At 40.5% G+C, this 15,947-nt stretch overlaps 2 protein-coding genes across 3 annotated transcripts; one reads left to right on the top strand and one right to left on the bottom strand.

Annotated features, from left to right (window-relative positions):
• Window positions 1-3,550: 3,550 nt before the first annotated feature.
• Window positions 3,551-10,692, bottom strand: mrpl10 (mitochondrial ribosomal protein L10). The gene is made up of 5 exons (XM_080456401.1): window positions 10,639-10,692; window positions 9,655-9,824; window positions 9,273-9,437; window positions 8,794-8,938; window positions 3,551-4,231 (listed from the first exon to the last, which is right to left on the bottom strand). Exons 1-5 carry the CDS (start codon window positions 10,676-10,678, stop codon window positions 3,993-3,995), a joined length of 759 nt encoding a protein of 252 aa, XP_080312527.1. The 5' UTR covers window positions 10,679-10,692; the 3' UTR covers window positions 3,551-3,992.
• Window positions 10,693-10,912: 220 nt separating this feature from the next.
• pnpo (pyridoxamine 5'-phosphate oxidase) lies at window positions 10,913-15,319 on the top strand. Of its 2 annotated transcripts, XM_080454484.1 has the most exons (8): window positions 10,913-10,975; window positions 11,120-11,192; window positions 11,976-12,100; window positions 12,185-12,284; window positions 12,407-12,460; window positions 12,620-12,748; window positions 13,502-13,572; window positions 13,695-15,319. In XM_080454484.1, the coding sequence occupies exons 2-8, from the start codon at window positions 11,148-11,150 to the stop codon at window positions 13,858-13,860; spliced, it is 690 nt and encodes a 229-aa protein (XP_080310610.1). In that variant the 5' UTR covers window positions 10,913-10,975; window positions 11,120-11,147; the 3' UTR covers window positions 13,861-15,319. The 2 variants fall into 2 exon arrangements, with proteins under 2 accessions (XP_080310610.1, XP_080310609.1); XM_080454483.1 differs by lacking the exon at window positions 10,913-10,975 and having other exon boundaries at window positions 10,988-11,192.
• The last annotated feature ends 628 nt before the right edge of the window (window positions 15,320-15,947 follow it).

Here is a 15,947-nt window from a genome sequence, read left to right on the forward strand (position 1 = left end):
TGCATTTGGGCCTCTCGTTATGCAGTTGCCTCATCGCTGCCAACCCTATAGTGTTTTTGGCATTTTTTTTATCTGCACATTTGCACTGAATGTGAGGTACTCTTGTCACTGCAGAGGAAAATACTCCCGCACACACTCCCGTCTTCAATTGCAAATAAACATTTAATGGGAATCACAACATTTCAGTCCGTAGACCTTCCTCAGGTGATCTGATCTCGTGTCAGTGGAAAATGCATCAGCTCTGAAACCCTGCACTTTGCTGATGATTCATGAATCAGTAGTACCATGGTCAAATAGTAAACAAAAATAGGTAAAATCGTGTGTGTTATATTTAACTCTGAGAGTGTAAAAACAGACCTGTAACTTAACCACATGAACAATAGCTTCCCTATTCTGGGGCAAACATTCAGCGAAAAAAAGCAGATCTACGGCAGACAGATTTGGTGTAGAGGGAAAGAAGGAGGGCCTAGTAGTATAATAGACCCCTGGGGGACTCCGGGCAATGAAGTCTCCTATGGTTTAAATGGTTAAGAGTCCGTTTTCACAATCTCAGAATTAACAGTCCAGACTTTACTGGGTATTATGCTTCATATACAGGTTCTCATATTCAAAACAGAGATGTCCCCTCTTTCTATGGCAGCATAGAACTCTGGTTTGCTATTACATAAGGACAGAGCAGGATGAGAGAAGCGGACCTCAGTCAGGAACGCATGTGGTGACAACAGGATAAAAGGATTTGCAGGCTTCCGAGCTTGCTTACTCAAAGGACCAACGAAAAGAACACGTCAAAGTCTACTGTGAACAAAAACCTTCATGTCATGCTTTGGGTCTGGTGTGAATTCTGCAACGATACAATATCAAACAAACTGGCCATTGGACTGGTGCACTGACCCTCACAGGAGGCAGAGCTAATTAGTGAAATGTTCATGTGGAAACATGATACTGGTGATAGAATGATACAATGTGGAACAGGACTCTATCAGCCCAATTAATTGATGGGATAGTGAGTCCATGAATCAGGAACTGAATACAGAATAGAAACCTTGATCAACAACAACAACAACAACAACAACACTGACTTTCAGAACTGAAGGCTGAGTTTTTCAATCAATAATGCTTTCAAGTGTATGCAAAGACAGCAAATAGGTGTCGAGAAAATGTGTTAAGAAAGCAGATACAGCTTAGTTTCAGATGACATTTTCATTCTCATTGGTCAGGAGAACCTCAAACTGGCCAACTGTAGGTCTAACACTAAGACCCACAGTGTACAACTTGTACATGGGAATGATGAAGTGACATCATTACATTTTAAACATTGTGGCAGCCAACACTGCTGGTCGTAAGGTAGCATGAATATTGACAACACACCCATCAGATTTGTAGAGATCAGAGAAAGAAACAAGAGATTAGAACAGGTATAATAAACTTTTGGAATACAAATTGGCAATAACAAGAAAATGCATGATTCAAGTTTACAAAAACAGATCCCATCTACATAGCTTATAATACAGATCATCCACAGTATAAATAACACTGAAGGCCATGGGCATTTTATGTTATCCAGGGTGTTCTTATCTAAAGCCCATTATGATTGTCTCACACTGTCCCCACACACCCTAAATGTAAGGTTCAACACGTTCGCCAACATCAGTAGCTATCAAGTTCTTTCAACTTTGTATTATCAGTGGTGTAAAGTAACTAAGTACATTTACTCAAGTACTGTACTTAAGCACAATTTTGTGGTATTTTTACTTCACTGGAGTATTTCCAAATTTCACTACTTTTACTCCACTACAATTATTTGAAAACTTTAGTTACTAGTTACTTTGTAGATTTTGATTATTATTACAATGCACAGCCCTATATTTCGTCCATTTAAAAATAGCCGATCTACAAGCTCACAATGCATGGAGATACCACGCCTTGTGAGCTTGCAGATCTGCTATTTTCAAAAGATTTGTATACATTTTATTCATTTGAAAACTTGTGAAATGGGACATGCTGCATTTTGATACCAATACTTTTGTACTTTTACTCAAGTACATTTTTACTTAAGTAAGAAATGTGATAGGTATACTTTCCCCGCCACTGTTTATTATAAAGTAAATGAAAGACGCGGAAAAGTAATCATCAATATGTTCTTACCTGAAATTGGCGTCGGACTGTCATGGTGCATTTGAATCCTCTTTAATTGATGTATCCAGCGAACTGCACGCTTTGCCATTTGATAAACTGTACAGTCACGAGTAGGACATAGATTTAGAAATCATTCTTTCGCCTATAGGGATTAGGAAAAAAGTCAAGTAAATGTCCCATCAACGTATAGGCTAATCACTTCGGTCAAAAATAATCTGGTCTGCGTCTGTCCCATTACCTCTCAATGGGCGACATGAGCGTCCTGCAAATCCAAGGAGAGCAGTGCGTCGCAAGGCAGCGCAGCGCCATGCGCAATGTGTCCACGGGCATTATCCTATTAGCTGGAATTACACGGCTGTCTGTAGAACACGTATACTGTGGCATCGATAGCTGTAGGCCTACTGCCATCTGCACTCACTCACTCACTCACTCACTCACTCACTCACTGGAGATTTAAATGTTTCCAAATGATCCCAACTTTGTGAGAACAGTGGGGGGGGGGGGTAAACGCATTTTCCCCATAGAAAGGTGTCGTTCACTGCCGACATTCTTTTCCTTTCTCTCCTTTATACATAGTGTTTTGTATTTGTTGCTATGTATTGTGTTATTTTTATGCCAAACTGATGAATTGAATACATAGCATTGTGTTACCATTTCAGTCTAAATGTCAGGCCTGGCTCACACAATTAAAACAAGTGTTTTGTGGCTGCCTTATGCCTTACATGAGGCATAAGGCCATTTCAATTCATTCCCTATGGAAGTCACATGGTTTGATAAAAGTTTTATCAAACAACTGACTTGCCTCACGGCTCTATCACTCTACCCCCCCCTCCCCTAAAGCAAGTCAGTTTTATCAAACCATGTAACTTCCATAGGGAATGAATTGAAACGGCCTTTTCACGTAAGGCATAAGGCAGCCATAAAACGAGTGTTTTCACTGTGTGAGGGAGGCCTCGCTGTACCTCGTGCTGTTTCCATTTCTGACTAGTAAAGCATTCAATCAATCAATTTGTACTGATGCGGACATGGTCTTATGTAGCCTAGAAGTCAGGAATAAATTTATCTGGATCAAATTAGATAATTTGTTTGCTTTTTTAGATCAATTTGATTTGTTCTAGGCTATCAAATTATAGTCAATAGATGTAGTTTATTCCATTTAGAAATGTGGGCAGTAATAAACTACTGTAATTATGATTAACAAAAAAGTCACTGCTCTTTTTCTGCGCATTGTCAAAATGATTTTATGGTGGTGTGTGCATGTAGGTCCTACCTCACCCCACCCCACAATTTGCTAATGAACTCAAACTGGTAAAAAATAATACTAATAATTGTATTTGTAATCATTTGAAATTTCTCACCAAAATCCCTTTACTAGTGGACAACATTAGATCAATAAAAGAATCACAAAGTTGCATGATGAAACGACAGTAACTCAATTTATTTGTAAAGCTACTCTTAAATAAAATAAACAAAATCATGAACAAACAGGGCCCAAACAGAACTGAAATGATGGCATTAGAGTTCTTGCAACACTGTACACTGCAAGAACTCAACAGTGGCAGGAGTTGAAACAACAGATATATAAGTGGACATTAGTTCAAGTCTGCAGACTCCCTCGTTGGTCCAGGAAGGTGCTTATATACGGTCGGCTGCACACAAAGACTTTGACTGGATTAAGCCGCCCGACACAAATGTACAAGACTGACTCAATCTTGACAATTCAGCTGGGACAGCAACAGTGGTTGCCAAACAAGGAGAAGTGCACAAGACAAAGTGCACGTCTCAAACTTCAGCCTCCTTCCGCGTCACGATACTGCTAGGCAACAGTTCCAGGTACCTTCCCAAGGACCGAAACTCTACACCGTCTCCTCCACCTTGGGAGCTTCCTGTTCGCCGGCCTCGGGGCTCTGCTGTTTGACGTACTGCTGCAGCAGGGCCGATAGGTGGGCCGGGTGACGCTGCAGCATGGCGGCTGTCCGCGAGGTGAGCATGGTCAGGCCGCTCACCAGCTCTCCCTGCACCACGGTGACTGATGGCAGCTTGGAGTAGCTCAGCAGCCCCTCTGGACTCAGCAACGTGTTCTCGATGCAGGCTCCTGTCGGGACAGGAGGGGGGAGATTAGTGGCGTTGTGTGACACCTTGATCCACACTTAAACCCTATATAATTTGTTGACCCCCGGGGGTCTACTTGGTCTCCTCATTTTTCCCTCTACACCAAATCTCGGCTATTTACACCAAATGTTCACCTATTGTGACAAAATAAAAGGTCCATCTATCTATCTACATAATGAGAAGAGTCAGTGCTCTTTTTAAATCATGTCAAGTGATTCTGAGCCAACTCTTTGCCTTTGTTTTTCAAGGTCTGATCATTCACTTTAGAATGTGGAGTGAAAACTATAGTAATATCTGTTATACTACTTTTACTGAGAGTAATAAAAAAAAAAACGAGTTTGGAATAGGAAACATATTTGTGCTACTAAACATTTAACTATGTCAGTTTCATAGGTGGGAGCAACCTCCCATAGGTGGGGGCACCTGCTTTAGAATGTGGAACATACTCTAAGAGTAATAATGACTATTTGTTGTTTATTTGGGTACTAAACTTTAGAATGGGGAATGTACTCTAAGAGTAATAATGACTACGGTATTTGTAGTTTTTTGGGTACTACTAACTATGCTTAGTTACACAGGAATAAATACATTAACACCTACGTCAGGACCACAATGGAAACAAGCCCCAAGGGCCTTTTGTGTTATCCTTTAAAAATCATTGTAAGATCGTACCTCTGTACTATTTGCAAAATGTTAATAAAGTATTCAATCAAGCAATTTATTAATACTTATGTAGAATATGGCACGCAAAATGAGGAGATCCAACTATAAATGCATGTACGTACGGAACCGCCGATCCGACCAATATGCCCATATAATATATGGGCAGGCCCGGATCTAGCCCCTCCGAAACACTCAGCATAGCCAACACCGAGGCACTCCATCCCCTTCTATGCAGATCTCCATTTGTGTGGAGTTTGCATGTTCTCCCCGTGTCCCCTGGGGTAGGTACCCTCACAAAAAACATGCAGTAATCCTGGTCTCTATACTGCCTCCCCCGGGTCAACCGCGGAGCCTGATGGAGGGGAAAGGAACTGGTTGGAATAACGTATTCCTTCCACGCGCTACGTCCTACCGGGGAAACTACACCGCTGTCAGGTGATAAGAAGCGGCCTGCTCACTCCTCATGCATTGAAGGAAGCATGAGCTCAGTTCGGGGCTCCCCCCAGGCTGGCAGAGTGAGAGTAGCACCCAGGATTACATGCTTAGGCAATTGGCACTGGGTGAAAAAATGGGTTACAAAAATCGTGGGATACATGTATTTATTTTAGAAAGAAAAAGAAAAAAGAAAAAAGATCACCATGGATCATCATCACACACAAATGTTTCACAAAAGTCTCGGATGGCTTTTGCCTTTTCATTTTTCACTGATGGTGGTTTATTTGGTAGCATTTCATAGTGTGTGTGTCTGTGTGACTGACTGGTTTTACTAATTGCATTAACTGTTCAACGATGTGGGAGAGGTGCGCTGCGATGTTGTCAGTTTAATAGCCGCCCCTCTCCCCCCCTCCGCAGCTCAGGTAGCAGCCAGGCTGCATAGCAGGCTCCCAGTTCAAGGCAACAGACAGACAGGCAGTATCACAAAGTTTATTCAGCCATGCACACAGTGATGTGACTTGCAAACGAGAGATAGAATACCGATCGCGCAAGGGAGCACCGGCCCTGTAAATGGGCATAAAAAGGGACACAGGCAGGTAGACAGACACAGAGAGATCCACATAAGGGCATAAAAGGGACACAGACAGACAGACAGACAGACAGACACAGCATATCCAGAGGGCATGCGTTTCCAACAGGCACCTAGTAATGACCAATATTGAACTAATAAATTATTAATACTCATGCTAAGATGTAACTAATATTGCTGGTTAAAGGATAACGGTTTTGCCATTGTTAACGTTGTGTAGCCATTGAAATTCCAAGACTGACAAAGCAAATAGAGCAATTTTTTTGAAGTCATAGAACTCCATTGTTGTCCATAAAAGCGTTCAAACAAGTCCCAGAGCTGTACTGTTGGGTTGGGCAATGTAATTCATAATTACAACGAACCTGGGCATTTCAGTTTTTCCTGGAACAACTTTATGAACCAATTGCAGGGGCTTTCAAAATGTAAACATGGCAATGTGCATGCACAGGGATGGACAATGAACAACAATCTGCAGATTTTAAATTGTTCCAGGAAACATTACGATGCCTGTGTTATTCAAAATTAAGAATTTTACAAACCAAAGCAACTCTGGGACTTATTTTTAACACATTCTTACACACCAATGGAGTTTCATGAATTACAGATATGAACTATATTTGTTTTGGCAAGACTGGCCGTCTGGCCTTGACTGTAAGTAGGTGAAATACATTTTGCGGGCATGGAGATTTCATAGACTATGCTGAGTTTCATAGGCAACTTTGTTGAGCTTGTGTGTGCTCCAAGCAGCAACACTGCCAAAATGGAAAGATGCCATGTTTGTCCCCTCAGGATAAGGCCTGTGCAATATGGTAAGTGGAAGCTGGTGTTCCATTACGCAGAGTGGCAGCATTATTTGGTGTCAATAATGGTACCATTTCCAAACTTAGGACCAAGTTCCGTGAGACTGGTGAAGTCAAAGACAGACCGCGAAAGTGGCCGTCCCTGGGAGATAACACCCAATGAATCAAAGTTGCAGGACCCATGGCAAGTGTGCGCTAGCCAGGCATGCAAACAGCCCGAGGTGAAAAAGGTGACAACATGTTGTTTTCTTTCGGGTCAGGTGTCACACAATTGCCCTATTTGGGTTCAAAAAGGTGACTGTAGCTGAAAAGTGACACTTTTGCATGTCTGGCTAGCAGGTCGATCACTCTATGGTGTCTGTGATATGAAATGTAAGCTTACCATAATCACAGTAAACATTATCATGTCATATTCAAGGGCTTTTATTTAAATAACTCCAGTCACTTTCAGTTCAGCACAGCTGAGGTGTGTATCACTGTCCAGCTGACAGGTGACGAATCAATGATAACGATATAAAACACAATTGAAGGGGGAGAAATAATCGACCAAAGTTAACTTTTTTTTTTAAGGAGTTTTTAAGATTAAATGAATTTGGGGAAGACTTTCGCTATAATGACAAAATAGGGGTGCCAGGTTGATAGTGGTGAAAATAAAGTGTCAGATCGGAGACAATGACCTACCCTTTCGTATAGCTAAGTCGGGTATTAAATATCTGGGGATCAATATCTTTCTGACTTCTTGGTCTATATGAAAGTAACTTTCTGCCCATAGTCAGCAAGTCAGGTGGGGTGTTTTGCCTTTGGCTGGTAGAATTAACTGTATTAAGATTAAGATAAATGTCCGTTTTTATACCCGGCCGTTTCAGTGTCTTCCGGTGTTCCTGCCCAAGTCCTTCTTCAAATCAGTTGATAAAACCTTTTTATGGTGTGGCAAAAACCCCAGAATCCGTAAGGAACTTCTTCAAAAGATCAAGAGTTTGTGGCAGACTTGCACTTCCTAAACTGTTATTTTATTACTGGTACATATGGTACATATGGTAAATATGCAAAAACGTATACATTGGATCCGTTCTCCAGGTGCAGATTGGTGTCAATCTGAGGCTAACTCGTGTATTGTAACATCCCTCTCTGCTCTGGTTACAGCCAAGCTACCCCTCTCTCTCAAACAATTCACTTCAGACCTCGTTGTTATATCTACTCTTAAAATCTGGGCCCAATTCAGTCAGCATTTTAATTTTAGTGGCTTCTCCTTAGAAGGCCCCATATTCAATAACCATTTATTTCTCCCTGCTAAACTGGATGCCAGCTTTGTTTACTGGCAAAGATCAGGCCTGGACAAATTCACACTCACAGACCTTTTCATAGACGGAACTTTCGCCACTTTAAATGACCTTTCACTCAAATTCATCCTCCCGTTCACATCTATTTCGGTACTTTCAAATCAGACACTTTGTTCAAACCCAAAGTTCAACCTTTCCTAATCTAGAATTAGACTTGAAATGTGATATTTTGTTACAGACCTCTGCTCAACTTCAAGGTCTCATATCAAACATTTACAGTTCTATTTCTTCATTTAATGACTCCTCACTCAGCAAGATTGAGGGGGAACTTGGTGTAGAGATACCGGAGGATGCCCCCGGCCGACTGACTAGAAGCCTGCTATTTCATGGTCTGTGAACCCCGACCGATTGGATTGACAAGTATGCTGTTATTTTGGCTACATGTATGGTAAACTGGTACTGTAAATCTGTACACCACACCTATCACCCACAAGGGTATGTGTTACAACTGTATGCATTTACCTAGTTATTAGTTTTTGTTTTTATTTTCTACTTGTTTTTTCTTTACTTAGACCTTGTCATAATTCAATGTTTGTCTTGTTGACAGTATGGTGGGGGGGGATATGGGGAGAATTTTTTTAAGAGAAACGGGGGGGGGGGGGGTAAGGAGAAAATATATTTCAGTTTGTCTTTCTATTTTGATGCTGTATACAAACACTCCAAATACGAGCGTTACAGATGCACACACTTGTGGTGGGCGATTCTGTGACATACATACCTAGTAGAACCATCTGAGGGCTGCCTCTCAGTGTCAGCAGCAGTTCCTTTGCTTTTGGCTCTTTACTGACAAACAACACTGTCTGGCCGATGAACAGGGGCAACATGTTGCAGTATATGCCGTTTTGGAGAAACGACCTCATTACCTGAAAATAACACAATCAAAGACCCAAAGAATCTGTATGAACACTTTTACAAAGGGGAAAGGGTGTGTGTGTGTGTGTGTGTGTGTGTGAGCAAGGTTACACCAGGCAACAGCAAAAATATTAGTAGTGTTGGTCATTAGCCTTGCTGTTATTCAATAAGCTACTCTGACAGGTGACTATTTAATTACCTGTTTTCTGTCCAATTCCAAATAAAATGTGGATTAGTGAAAAGTAAAAATGGCTAGTGGACAGCTGCAACTATCCACCTCTGTGACTTGTCATAAAATGCTTCTGGACCCCATTTTCAAAATAGCTATGGGGAAGGAAGTTGTACCTCATTGGGGATGAACTTGATGGTGATTCCATGCTTATGAAGTCTGCGCTTGAGTATCAGCATGTCTTCAGCATTGATGGAATTATTTTGGATGACAGCAATCATCTTGCTGTCTTGAAATACATGCTTTACTTCTTTCTTTAGAAGCACCATCAGGCCATTCTCCTACAGACAGAACAGAAGTCAGAGTCAATTGGGAGATAACACAGACTTGTACCATATAGATATTTTAAAGTTAGACAGGTTAGGTTGTTTAAGCAGGTGTACATTTCCTCAATCCCGCTATAAAGCCTTGATTAGACTGTATGCAAATGTATTCACACATCAAACTGATAAGTAGGCGGAAAACGTTAAAAGAAACTTAAGGTCTCGGATTACTTACCTCTTTAACAGCTATGGTTTCTGGTGGATAAGCGCCCCGGGGAATAGGTGGTTCGGGGGGAATGTACTGAGTGACAGCCAAAAACTTCTGTTTCATGATGTGCATGGGCTTTTTGTGTCGGGTCACAGCCTTGGACCCATGCCGCACACTCTGTGTCAGGGGCAGCCATCCTAAAAAGTCAGAAAGCATCCATTTTAGGGCTTATAGAACTACAATTTGGTGATGTCATGTGGTGGAAAAAGTGCTCACTTTGTTTACTTAAGTAAGTATCAATATGGCAATGTAGAAGTGCTCTGTTACAAGTAAAAGTATGGAATACAAAAATGACTTGAGTAAAAGTGCAAAAGTACTGGTATCAAAATTCACTTAAGTACAGTACTTGAGTAAACGTACTTAGTTACTTTACACCACTGATGTCATGGCCTTGGATAAAGACGGTCATCGGTCATATGACAGTCTTGTATCAAGGCTAATGAATAGTGATGGACATGGCTTTGAGAATAATACACAAAGCACACCTTAATGTGCCCATGCATGTGGTAGAACTGTAGAACCCACCACAACTTTCCTCCAACTGATGTCTTGCTTAATTGTTATTTTGATATTGCAAGTAGCTTGTTTGTTTACATGGAAGGATATATCCAGCATGGCCTTGGATCAAGAATACCATGTATTTGATCTATTGTGACATTTTGCATATCTCATAGATACGAATGTAAAAGTCACAGTCGATAAAATACATCTATGATAGTCTTGATCCAAGGCTAATCCAGTCATGTGTCACTGTTCACCAGGATATGAATGAATAATAGCAATAACAAGCTATACCAGCTACCTAAGAGAAATAGCACCTAGTAAAGTGAACTCAATATTTGTCAGACAACGCATAGATAGATATGAGCGTTCAATAACATGATCTGGTCCTTACTTTTTGTTATCACTTGCCTACGTGTAAAATATCTGATGTATGAAACGGTGTATTACCTTGTTTGGGTAACAGCCTTCCACACAAGGTCGCCGCCATCTTTGTTAGGGAGAAACACCACGTGACCCCGTGCCGGTGTCACCGTTGACGTGTTGTTATAATAATCGATGGCGTCGCTTTATCTGTGTCTTTCTACGGGAAATGATGATCGTTGTGCCTCTTATACGCATTTTCAATACGCAAACCTAGCTGATACGTGACAACATGATACATGCACGTATACATAATAGATCATTTATGTATTATTGTCATGTATTTTGTTACAAAACACTTTTGTGTAATGTTTTACGTAAGGCAGGCAGCGCGCTGAGCGCGGTGTCGACGTCAGTATCATTGGTGAGTGTGTTGTACAAGCATGAGGCGCATACTCAGTGGCATTTTGTGTAATAAAAGTATATTGAGCAATTTGAGGAGAAATCCGCCCTCTCCTGCATTTCTGGCAGCTCGTCGTCAAGTTATTTCCCATTTGCGTTTTTGCAGCAAAACATCAACGAGTGACACCACAGCCATGGATCTCAGTGACATGAGGAAAAAATACAAAGGAGACGAGGAAGTGAGTATATTATTGAGTCGACTTTGTTGCATTATAATAAAACATTTCCTCGGTTAACGGTTAACCTTTGGTCACTGCAGCTTGTTGATCTACAATGCCTTGCAAATGACACGACTTGAGTATGTTTCCCCTAATAGCATGAATGGACTAGCCGCAGAATGCCTTATATATTCCATACATTGAACGCATGCAATGCATGGAATATCATGCTAAGGCTAGAATGGGAGATGCACGGAGATGATGTTGACCTTCCTTTCTGCCTCATCTAACCCAGAGGTTCTCAACCTTTTGGCGAACCCCCCAAAATGATCATATTTGAACTGAGGACCCCCACCCTGATAAGCAGTAACACTTAGAATGCAGGAGTTTGCATTGCATTTTGTTTGACTTGGTTCTACACATAACTATTGTGAAAATAGCAGATCTACAAGCTCACAATGCCTTACGTGTGTGAGCTTGTATAGATCGGCCATTTTCACAATGTTTGCCTCTTTCATATTATTATTTGACATTGTTTATAGTACAGCTTGTTCATTACTTTTGATGCAGTAACGGCCTTTTTCTTTCTTTCCTTTTTTTGAAGTATTCAAAATGTCTTAAAAGGCAGGTTGAACCACTGATCTAACCAACCAGTAGAGAAGAAATAAATATCAGAACCAACCCTAACACAGTCAAATTTGACTGATGTGCTGACACTGCCTCTTTCACAGTGATCTGTGTGGGTTTCTGTGCACTGTGTGCATTCTGCAGTGTGCACTCATCTTGTAATGATTTCATTCGCAGTGCTTTGAGGAGAATCAGCTCTCTTCCCTGGACCCAATCAAGCAGTTTGGTGATTGGTTTGACCTTGCCACACAGTGCCCTGAAATTGGAGAGCCAAATGCCATGTGCATCGCCTCAGCTACCAAGTTAGTACCAGCAGCTTTGCCAGTGGATGTCACTTATTTATTTCTCATTTTCAGCGTCAGCATTATTTCTCTCTGTCTTTAAAGGGATGGGCGTCCCTCCGCACGTATGGTGCTGCTGAAAGGTTACAGCAACGAAGGCTTTCGCTTCTTTACCAACTATGAGAGTCGAAAGGGGGGTGAGCTGGTCAGTAACATCCTTATCCTGTCTCTCTTTCTGTTTGTCTGTCTGTCTGTCTGTCTGTCAATCAATCAATCATTGTTGTATTTTGCAGTTTGCAAACTTTGCAACTTTTTTGTGTCCACTAGGAGAGCAACCCTTATGCATGTCTTGTCTTTTACTGGGAACCCCTGAACAGATCGGTAGGTAAAGCTGTGCTGGCCTGTCATATTCTTATCTTTACAATATATGTCATGCTTACGATAATGTCAGTGAATTTCCCCCACATATAGCTATGGACACCATTGACCCCACACCCCATGTACGACATAAGTCTGTACATTTAATTTGTATGCCCACAGATTCGCATCGAAGGCAACGTGGAGCGCATCCCATACCAGAGCTCCTGTGATTATTTCCACTCCCGGCCCAAGAGTAGCCAGATCGGCGCTGTCGTCAGCAGACAAAGCACTGCGGTTCCTAACAGAGATGTAAGCGTCAAAACAACATCATCTTTTAATTTATTTGGCAATTAAAGGGATATTTCATATTTTAAAGGGTGATTTTAACGTCTACTCAGGCTTTTGGGAGCACCCCGGACAGTTTTTAAGTTGCTTGATTCAGTATTTAGATATTTGATATTCATTTTATCAGACATGCCCCCTTCCTATACAAGCCCATTGTAACTTCAAACTCCATTTTAACCATGTTAGATTCATCAGAAACACCCGTCCTTGGTTCTGGTGACTGATATTGTCCTGCTAATTAATACGTGAGGAGACAGAGTTTTTTCAAATACTTTTTTCATTTATTTTTTATATCTTCTTTGAAAGATGAAAAAACATTAATACAATAAAAAAATAAAAAATGAAAAAAGTAATAGAAAAAACACAGCCCCTCACGTATTAGGAGAGCAGGGTGAGTGAATGTTAAAAATGGAGTTTGAAGTTATAATGGGTTTTTATAGGAAGGGGGGCGTGTCTGATAAAATGAATATGAAATATCTAAATGCTTAATCAAGCAACTTAAAAACTGTCTGGGGGGCTCACAAAAGCCTGAGTAGACGATAAAATGCAAAAAAAAAAAAAAGTGAAATATCCCTTTAACTGCCCACAGAATTCTTACAGTATGTAGACTGTATACGTCCCTGTGATGGATGGAGGGAAATCTGGAGTCTTGAATTAAAATGTGTCTTTGTGAAAGCCTGTGGCTTGAGTGATTTACAGAAGAATTCTTTCTCACAGTTCCTGAGACAGAAAAATACAGAACTGGAGGAACGGTACAAGGATACAGAGGTGCCCATGCCTGATTATTGGTGGGTACAAGATTCTAAGCAGCTTGTAATACTCATTGTATTAGTAGTCAACGTCACTTGTGAATGTAGTCAACTTACGTGGACATAATGTACTGAGTGTCCTTTGCTTTCCTTTGGTACAGGGGCGGCTACATTGTAAAACCGTACTATATAGAGTTTTGGCAGGGTCAAACCAACAGGCTTCATGACCGCATCGTTTTCACAAAGCCCAAGAATGGAGAGTCGATCCAGGAAGACTTCCAGCACCCTGCAGAGGGTGGCTGGGTATACCAGCGACTCTCCCCTTGATTAAAGCTACAGTCCGTAAGTTTTATGTACTTGTAACATGTGCGAACCACAATAAAAAATGCCGGTGTCATACCTGACACCAGGGTCTACATTTCTCAATGGAAGAGTAGAGAGACTACCTCCAACCACTGCAGATGTACTACATAATGTTTTAATCATAAGAATATGTCCAGGATTGTAACTTTAACACTTCTGCAGAGTTGAATAGGCTCTTTTTATATAGTACTGTAACTGTATGTGTGGGGCTGTCACGATTCCACATTTAAGTTGACGATTAATTGTCACTCAAATAATTGCGATTAACGATTTAATTGTGTGTTTGGCCATTGAACGTTGGAACATATGAAGCCTTTTAGGGCTTTGTGATAAAAAATTGCACAGGGCAGATATGACAAATAACTGAAAGATATAAAGAAATTATTGACATTTAATAATTTTATACATGTAGCAGAAATAGCTGATCTACAAGCTTACTGCGTTGTAAGCTTGTAGATCAGCTATTTCTGCTATTTTTAATATTTGAAAATGTGTGAAAATTTTTGAACATGGAAACGATTATGACGATTATGCAAAAAATATCGCAATTATCTCAAATAATTGCAATTAGACGATTTTGTAATAATTGTGACAGGCCTATGTATGTGGTGGAAACTAGAGATTGGGCTTAGGATATGAATATGAATTTCACAAATCATTGTCTTTACCTCACTGAAAGTAATTGCTTATGTAAGTGTGTGTGTGTAAATTACCTTGATGTTGACTATAAGAGATCTATGAGATTTAGCGTAATTAGTCATATGTTGTGATGTTTTTGTCAACCAAACAGAACCATAGTGATGTATTGCAGGGTTCCTCTGTTTGTTTTCCATGGTAACCATGGGTAATGAAAAAGTGTGATGCAGCCTATGTATATTGTACAACTACAACCTAACATGTTGTACTCTATACAGTAGGAACCTGCAACCTTCTGTTTTATAAATATGAATTCGCACAAAATTCATAATGTGTGACATGCACTGTCTGTCACATGTGAGCAAAGTCTGTCCACTTGTTGGCATATAATGATTTTCTGTTGACCTCTGGAAGCTGTGACTAATGCCATGAAAAGCACAGTTTTTTTACATCACTGTCCTTTTTTCAATCATGCATAATATAGTAGTTGAATAACCTTAAATTTCAAGATGCGTCTGATTTCTCTCTTTATTGTTCACATACAGTAGTCTCAATCATGAACCCGGCTAAGAGTTCAATTCACCCTATCTCAGTCTTAAATATATGTCTGTGCATCCAACTTTCTTTTAACAGTGATATTAAAAGAGCTGGTATTATTTGTGCCAAGTTTCTTCAGTGTACAATGCAGTTTAATGAATGTGTGTGGATGATGTTATTTTTTATAGCCCACTGATTGAAGGAAATTGGATTTGTTCTATTTTCAGTGGCAGTTGTCAATTGTGAAATGGTCTCAATAATAAAATGATATTTCTAAGTCAAGACTAGGTTCCCTTTTTGCCAGTAGGTGTCAGTAGTGCAACACCTGAACACAAACCTGTAGATGAGGGCAAAAATGTCTTCCCAGAGGAATTTCAAAGTCTTTTGTGGTGAACCTCTATATAGATAAGCTCAGAGAACTGCCCCCCCCCCCCCACCATTACTATGGCATTACTATTTCTATCATTGCTGCCTTGAGCCTTACCCACTGAGAATATCTATGTAATTGAACCGTTTTTAAAATGTATTTATTGTAGGCAACATGCAAAAACCTTTATTAATGGCTAATAACAAATGTCACAACCATAGTTGTGCAAATAATCTGGACCAGCTCCTGTCCTGGGAAGGCCCACCTTACAGTTTGAAAACCTATGGAATAGACGGAACAAAATACTAAATATTGTTATGCACTACCAACTGGAATGGAACAGTCCCACAGCTGGAGTTACATGATGCAGAATGTCTCATTCATATTCTAATGTAATGTAGAACCTAGCATTGGTCCATCTCATGCTGGTCTCCCCTTACCATCACCATGCCAACACAACCTCAGACATCACACAACTTGAGCTCAGATAAAGTAACATCCTGGGCTTGGC

The sequence above is a fragment of the Gymnoscopelus braueri genome (assembly GCF_963280865.1).
Source record: "Gymnoscopelus braueri genome assembly, chromosome: 17".
NCBI classification, from domain to species: Eukaryota; Metazoa; Chordata; class Actinopteri; order Myctophiformes; family Myctophidae; genus Gymnoscopelus; species Gymnoscopelus braueri.

Bases quoted from the DNA above. Each gene is read 5' to 3' on its own strand.
- pnpo (XM_080454483.1), top strand. From the start codon at position 10,995: ATGAGGCGCATACTCAGTGGCATTTTGTGTAATAAAAGTATATTGAGC. The intron at 12,101-12,184 runs GTTAGTACCAGC...CTGTCTTTAAAG, and splicing joins TGCATCGCCTCAGCTACCAA to GGATGGGCGTCCCTCCGCAC. The intron at 12,285-12,406 runs GTCAGTAACATC...TGTGTCCACTAG, and splicing joins GTCGAAAGGGGGGTGAGCTG to GAGAGCAACCCTTATGCATG.
- mrpl10 (XM_080456401.1), bottom strand. From the start codon at position 10,678: ATGGCGGCGACCTTGTGTGGAAGGCTGTTACCCAAACAAG. The intron at 9,438-9,654 runs GTAAGTAATCCG...TTCTGTCTGTAG, and splicing joins AAACCATAGCTGTTAAAGAG to GAGAATGGCCTGATGGTGCT. The intron at 4,232-8,793 runs GTATGTATGTCA...CTGTCCCGACAG, and splicing joins CCCTCAGATGGTTCTACTAG to GAGCCTGCATCGAGAACACG.